Source organism: Opisthocomus hoazin, chromosome 4 (genome assembly GCF_030867145.1).
Source record: "Opisthocomus hoazin isolate bOpiHoa1 chromosome 4, bOpiHoa1.hap1, whole genome shotgun sequence".
Taxonomy (NCBI): domain Eukaryota; kingdom Metazoa; phylum Chordata; class Aves; order Opisthocomiformes; family Opisthocomidae; genus Opisthocomus; species Opisthocomus hoazin.
In genome coordinates, this window is record NC_134417.1 from 45,408,525 (window position 1) to 45,415,890 (window position 7,366).

Below are 7,366 nucleotides of genomic sequence, written 5' to 3' on the forward strand. Positions count from 1 at the left end.
TGTGGTAGGGTCAGCGTTAGTGTCGCGTCCAGCCTCCACGGCCACGGCTGCATCTCGGTCTGAGAACCACCGCGGCTGTGTTTCTCCAGCGTCGCAGTGAGAAGGTCGCCTCTGCTCGGGGCCGGGGGCTCTTTGCTTCCCTCACAGGGCTGTTCTACTGACCGCAGCAATAGGTGCTCGAAGTAAGAAGACAAGTTGTCTTTTCCCTCGCCGCGGGCACCGATCAGCTTCCTCGGCGTGGGGCTTTTTTCCTGTTGCTGGGGGTTAGCCAGTCGCCTTGGCCTATCCAACGCTCACGGGCCTTCCTTAGCGCGCAGGCTCCCAGCCGGGGCCTTTCCCAGGAGTGAGGGTCGGAGGAGCCTAGGCGCCACGTTTCAGCAGCTTTAAAATGAGCTACTTTTAAAAATACGTTTTGGAGAAAAACAACCCAGGTGCGAAAAGCTGAGACGCCCGGCGCAGCGGCGGCGGCGCAGACCGCCCTCCCCTCCGCCATCTCCCCCCGCCCGAGCGCCGGACTCCCTCCCAGCCGCAGCCAGGCACCGCCCCTTCCGCCCCGCGCGCCGCGGCGCTTCCGCCCATTCATCGCGGTCGGCGGCGACCGCTTCCTGGCGCCAGAGGCGGCGCGGCCTGCTGGGAGGAGGCCTCCGTACCGTCCGCGCCTCCGAGCCTTCCCGCCGAGGGGCTCTCCTCTCCCCACTGCCTACCCCGGGGCGGCCGCCGCTCCCTGCCGAAGGGCCGCCGCGCCGGCCTCCCGCTGCCATGAAGCTCGTCAGGTGAGCGGATGGAGGCGGATTGCCGGCGCCCGGCTGCCGCGGCGGCAGGGAAGCCCGCGCGCTAACGGCCACCTGGCGGGCCCTCTCCCTCAGCCCTGGCCGCTGGGGTGCCCGCATGGCGGCCGGGCCGGGCCGCGGGGCCCTGCTCTCCCGTACCGGCGCCTCAGCTCCGGCCTGGCGCAGTGCCGTCCCCCGGCGCGGGGCCTGAGCGGGCTGCTGGGCACAGCCACACTTTCTGGGGGGAGCCCCTCCTCCATTTTGTTAGAATCGCCCTCCTGAGACGCTGGCGGGTTTTAAAACGTTCCCCGCTTTGTACGATGGTGGCCGTCTCGCCTGGCAGCGGGGTGTTGGGTTCAGCAGCGTGCGCCGGTCGGCTGTCCCGGCGGCTGGGCCGGACCCGGGGTTTGGTGGCTGGAGGTTTTTGGGCCTCGCTGCCGCGCAGTGCTTGACTCAGCAGGACCCGGGAGCTCTGGGAACGCCGTCTGTGGGAGCTCGGGGTGTGTGAATGCTTGCAAAGGGTGTTGAACGCCTAAGGGTTTATGCGGGAGTGAACAATTTATTTTTTTTTCTTAAAATTCCTAGGTTTCTGATGAAGCTGAGCCACGAGACTGTGACCATTGAGCTGAAGAATGGGACACAGGTGCATGGAACTATCACAGGTATGGCGGGATGGGAGACTGCAGCGAAGCGTCGCCGGTTACCTTCCTGCCAACAATTGGCAGCCGTGGTTTGGGCTGAGCTTTTTAGTTTTGTACTCCCTCTTGTGGGGGCCTGCTCTGTAAGACGCAGGAGCTGTTCTTTGTGATTCGCATCTTTATCTGCAAGCATAAGGCATGTTAGTTGCAGAAGAGCCTGGACATTGGCGGAAGTTGCTGGGAGCAGAGGGCAGAGCTGTGACCAGCCCGCTTTCTGCAGGCCACCGCGAAAATACTTGGAAATTTCAGTCGTTCACAGATCATCTTTGACATACTGGTGGGCAATTTCACCCGTGGTCAAACTTAGGCTGTTGATATATTTTGTAAAAAGTTTTCCGTTTGTAAGGTGCTGCTGGGAGGCAGTAAATTCCCCATAGTCCTGGGAGCCTCGGAGCCTGACTGCAGGCTTTGCTTACAAACAGGCTTGGGGCTGAAGGAAGTAAACTTTTCCAAAACGTTGGAAAAGTCAGTGTAAGCATGGCATTCCCTTAGAATTCTAGCAGCATGGTAATGTTGGTGAGGTAGTTTCACTACTGTATCCAGCTGGTAGTGGATATACAGCTAAATTTTTATAAGGTATTTCGGTACATCTAACTTTCGTTTGTGAAATTGCAGTGTGCAATAAAAACGTTACAGCTGAATGACCAGAAGAGGGACTTCTTTTTTAGTGGTAGCACAGATAAATGGCGAATGTGAAGTGCTGATATGGTCTTAAATCAGTTAAATTTTGTGTGTAGGCAGTTATAATCTAAAAAATTAATTATTTCTGGTTATTGCTCTGGTTAGGGTGAACTTATATGGAAATACATCTTTGCATATGTTTGCATTGATTTCATGAAACAGGTTTGAAAACAGAGCTTGATGAGGGATACAGGGCAAAAAGGAATCCTGGTGCTGAGAATCTGGTCCCTTGCTGTTGCCAGAGGTCTGTCATATAAGTTCGTGGGTGTTATTGTCTAGCAGGAGCTTCTTTGTGTCACTGAGTTGAAAATTGTAGGAAGAGCCTTTATAGTTCATTACATAGGTTTCATATGCATTGAAAAATGTGCGGACTGTTCTGCTTGCTTTAATAGTATCAGTGGGGGATATTGTTCGGAGAATATTGCTGTTAGCATTGCTTCAGAGACAATCAGGTACTACGTAGGTGGGGCACATTGTATTAATGAAGAAAACCCCTACAGTTAAGCCGATGAATGTGTTTGATCTTTCCTTCCCTCGCCCCAGGCTGCTTTTAGAAGCTCTTCTGCCCAGACACTGTTAGAAAAAAAAATAAAATTCAAACTTGGCAGAGTTGTATTCCAGGGGATTGCGTAGGTGCTTTTTTGGCCAGTTGCAATCTGCTGAGATTTGGCAGAGTTCAAACCTGGCATTATTTTGCAGCCAGATCTGTCAGCTTTGATTACCTCTGAATGCACCACCCTGGTATCCGATTGCATCATGCTCTGTTGAACCCAGCTAGGTAGGAAGCAAACAAACTGCTTGTCTCCTGACCCCGGTGCTTTACCAGCCTTAACTGTTGAGCAGAGTCTCTCTCATTTTCTGCTAAGAATCTGAAAATTTTGACTGCAGTCTGTATTTCTGAAATGACAGCCTTCCCTTTACACTGGTGCGTGAACTGTGCTTGTAGTCGCTGTCTGCAGGTTGTACCATCTCCTCTTCCTCTCAGTGAGCCGGCTGGCCAGAGCAGGCAGGCGGAAGGGGCAGGTTTCGTGCCTTGCATGCCATACACAAACCGAGGGGCTGGTCAGGTGGAGCGCAGGTGCCAGAAAGCTGGGTAAAATCTAGAAGTAAGGGGAGAGGAGAGAAAAAACTACATGGAATAAGCACAGCACGATGGTTCTTCCAGTTCTGGCCTGCTACTCATGTTACTTAGCTTGGTAAGGCATCTGACAGTTTGCCTTTCTGTGTCTATGAAATGAGACAATAATTATTTTTACCACAAAGGGTTTTTTTTCTTCAGAAGTGTGAAAACGAAAAATTTTGCTCGTGTGGGTGCCCTGTCACAGATTTAGCAGATGTTTATAAACTGCAATTTCCATCTTTTGCCAAAAGTTTTTATCTGAAAAAGTTACTTCCATTTTGCTCTTCATAGTTTGAGATCAAATCCCACGCAAGGCTTGTGATGTGCAAAATGAAAATAGGGCGCGTTTTTTTTTTTAATGCTTTTGAGGGCTGTTATTCAACATATGCATCCAACTGAGACTTTTTTCCAGTTTTGGATTATACGTTACACAGTGTAGTGGGCACAGGACTGATTCCATGCAGTTCTTACATACTGATTGTCCACGTAATTTGTAACCATAATGATTGTTCCTTACAGTAGTGTATTTTACATACTGTCATAGAAGATACCACACTAGTATTAGAAGTATTGTATCAGAAGATAAATGCTGCTTTGGCAGCTGGATTTTTCTAAGGCTTACAGAAAAAGGAAAAGATCAGGTTATTTTTCCTCCTCGAAGGTTTGTTTTGCCTCTTTTTAAAGGAGTAGAAATAATATTAATTAGACTTCTGTAATAAGTGGCAGTTTATTTGTTGTTCAGAGGAATTGTTTTAACCATTTACAAAATTGCTATGCCAGGACCTAGATAAAGATCTCTAGAGAGAAGGTGTTAAAGGCAGCAGTTGATACATTAGCGAGCATAATTTAAGACAGAAAAAGACGTGTAGTTTCCTTCATGAACAGGATAAATCTCAAAGCATGTGCATTCTTAACAATAGCCAACAAGGGACTGTATGGGAAGGCGTTCGTCCCTGAAATTAGATTTGTGTTGTTTCAGGAGTGGATGTCAGTATGAATACGCATCTCAAAGCAGTGAAAATGACACTGAAGAACAGAGAACCTGTACAGCTGGAGACGCTGAGTATTCGAGGGAATAACATCCGATACTTCATTCTGCCGGACAGTTTGCCTCTGGATACTTTGCTGGTGGATGTGGAACCGAAAGTCAAATCCAAGAAAAGAGAAGCAGGTTAGTTTGTGCTTTCCCAGTCTGTGCTTGTTCTGCCTTTGCATGCATTCTAGAGTAGAATCTGAAGACATCTGATTTGAGTGTCTTAATATTTGCATTTGGCTGCTAGTTCTCTCATCATTGAGGGTTTGATACTGAACTGGCCAAGTCTGCCTTGCCCACCTTCTTAGCATCTGTAGAGCTTGCTTTCTTGTGGAATTACATGTATGGCTTTTCATACATCTGTTTTTAAAAACATAAATGTTTATAAACTTGAGTGAATCTTAGCCTATTACAGTCTCAGAGTTGACAGCAAAGAGATTTACATTTCCTCTTCTCCAAATGTCTGCTGTGTTTCCCCAGTCAGTGTGGGGAACTTAACGTAGCCTAAGAAGAAAGTACAGAACAGCCTCTTGAACAGTGCTGAATGCTTCACTGAAATCTCACTTGGTAGTGGATAAAATAATGTGAGAACTGAGTTTGAGAGACTTGAGACTCTGAGGGAGTCCAGGCTGTATTCCGATGAGCAGCTCTCTAGCTTTGGCTCGCCTTAGTGTTCCACTCTGTGCCCTTCCTGGAAACTTTTTTGTCAAAACGCTATTGAACAAAAGCCTTTTCCCTAGAAGCCTAACAGTATAGAGAGTAATTCAGTTTTATTCCACACTATGAAAGATTAATATTCAGTAAACCCCAGAAAGTCTGTAGGTTGTCTTCGAGCAGTATATATTTTGCCCAGCAGTTAACCTGTGTGTTCTTAAAACAGTAAGTTGTAAGTGAAGGCTAATTGTACTCTAGAACAACGTTGTACCACTTTTCCTGTAATGAGTGTTTAAGTGTTTGGATCTGTACTCTTTGATCCAGACCAGTGTTAGGAGTTGGTGTGCTTACCGTATTGGAATGGTATAAGGAACCCTCAGGTGTGTGCATCACAAAGTGCAAGTGGTGTGGCCGCTCTCTTTATAGAGAGTAAGGATAAAGCCCCTAAAAGTGTTTTTCTCCTTGCACGTCCGTTAATAATAACCTGACTACGTGGAGAAACAAGTGTGGTTGGATTGCTTTTTCCCTGAACCTCACGGTGAGATGCGAACATCACTGTTTCTTTTGAACTTTGAAGAAAGAGAAGCACTGTTTACCTCAGTTTAGTACTCCTCGCATCTTCAGTCTGCTGAAGCACTCTCAAACCGCAGCTGCGTTGTGCAGTGCTTTGTCTCAATCTGTGAACGCCGTTGGGCTTCACAAGCGTATAACAGACGGTCTGTCCTTGGCTAATGACATGGTCAGTGGCAGGCAGGGTGCTGGCTGAGGGGCGGGCGTCGCACGTGGGCCTGGGGTCTGGGTGTGCTGGCGCTTAGTGAACACGTGTGTCTGCTGATGCACGTAGCTGCTGTGATCGTTCAGTTGGGTGCTGGTGCTGCCCTGTATTTTGCAGACTCGAGTCTATTACCAGCAACACAAATGATGCCTTGCTTCCCACAAATTTGTCCTGTTCCTCTGCTCTTTCTGTCTTTGCTGCATTTCTAACCTACGTACCGTCAGATGGATCGGAATAATGGTTAAAGCCTCTTTCTTGCATGTGGGTGCTAGTGTGTGTCTCTTGCCCAGCCACTCACTTCCACAGCATTTTAAGCATCATTTTGAGCCCTGCACTGACAAACAGGTTTGAAATTAACTGGTAATTTCCAAAGTTTGTAGGGTGGCCTTGCAACCGGATGGGACAGGCTGTGTTTAGGAAGAAGGGATGAAATGACATGTTATCACCAGGCAGGTTATAGGATCTCCAGCAGTTGCTTGTAGCACGAATTATTCTGTGATTCTGTCTTCGCTTTACCGTTTAATAGCAGTATTAAAAAGTAGGAGCACACAGGCAAGACATTGGCCTGAGAGTCACATCTGAACTTGGCAGAGACATCATTGAAAAAAGCAGAAGTTGTTTGGTGGTGGGATCCTTTCAAATGCTGCCCTTTCAGGTGATGCCTCAGAAAGGCTGAACTTGGAAAATCTCATGGCGTGTTAAAGCTCACATTTCCCTTTAGCAGCGTACTTTATAAACCACGTGGAGAGCTGTGGCCAAAAACAAAAAATCTTTTCCACTGTAATCAATAGTAACAAAGTACTGTTGTCTTGCATATGCTTTTTTCTGATGCCTAAAATACTAGATTTTATCAGAAAAAAAGAAGGGGAATTGTAGTTCTCTGTCAGACCTCACCCTAGCGTTTGGGAGCAGCCAGCTGTTATCTCCCCTGGTTGCTGCGGTGAAGCCACAGACAGGGTGGTCTGTGGAAGTTGAATGCTGAAAAACCTAACTCAAAAGGTGAAAATATTGTCTGAAACTTTAACAGACCTAATATCTGACTTAGTGCTTCCCTGTGATGAGACGTCATGTTGTTTATGCTTGATACAGAATGTTTTCATCAAGATGAAAGTACTCCCCAGTCTCACTTGCTTTATCCTTTTTGTTTCTTCTGCAAAGTTGCTGGAAGAGGCCGTGGCAGAGGCCGTGGCAGAGGCCGAGGTCGTGGAAGAGGAAGAGGGGGCCCAAGACGATAACTTCTCACCACACAACTGTTACCAAATTCTGGATGATCTTGGATATTTTTTTGTACAGGTCTTGTTTATGGTATCCATTTTTAATAAACGGAAATGTGAAAAACTTGTCTTTCCTTTGTTAGTGAAGTCTGGGGAGGGAGGCATGTCCTGTTTCTGGAGGCTGTTGCAGACTACGTGTGTCTTGTTGGTGTTGGTTGTCATTGTCACAGTTTCTCCCGCCCCGAAGGCTGTACAACTGCCTCTTGCTTTTTGCCCCAGGGCAGGAGACTTGTGTTGGTGTGCTTTAACAATGTTTGTTTGTAATCATTCCCTCTTTTATAAGGCACTTGGCCATCTGCTAATGGTTACATAGTTAAGACACTGTATTAAGAACCCACATCCCATGGGCGTGTCTCTAATG

General features: G+C 47.7%; 1 protein-coding gene across 2 annotated transcripts; it reads left to right on the forward strand.

The window, feature by feature from the left end:
- Positions 1 to 561: 561 nt before the first annotated feature.
- On the forward strand, positions 562 to 7,069 carry SNRPD1 (small nuclear ribonucleoprotein D1 polypeptide). Of its 2 annotated transcripts, none has more exons than XM_075418849.1 (4): positions 562 to 773; positions 1,356 to 1,432; positions 4,249 to 4,440; positions 6,890 to 7,069. In XM_075418849.1, the coding sequence occupies exons 1-4, from the start codon at positions 760 to 762 to the stop codon at positions 6,964 to 6,966; spliced, it is 360 nt and encodes a 119-aa protein (XP_075274964.1). In that variant the 5' UTR covers positions 562 to 759; the 3' UTR covers positions 6,967 to 7,069. The 2 variants fall into 2 exon arrangements, with proteins under 2 accessions (XP_075274964.1, XP_075274965.1); XM_075418850.1 differs by lacking the exon at positions 562 to 773 and adding an exon at positions 1,251 to 1,270.
- Positions 7,070 to 7,366: the final 297 nt, after the last annotated feature.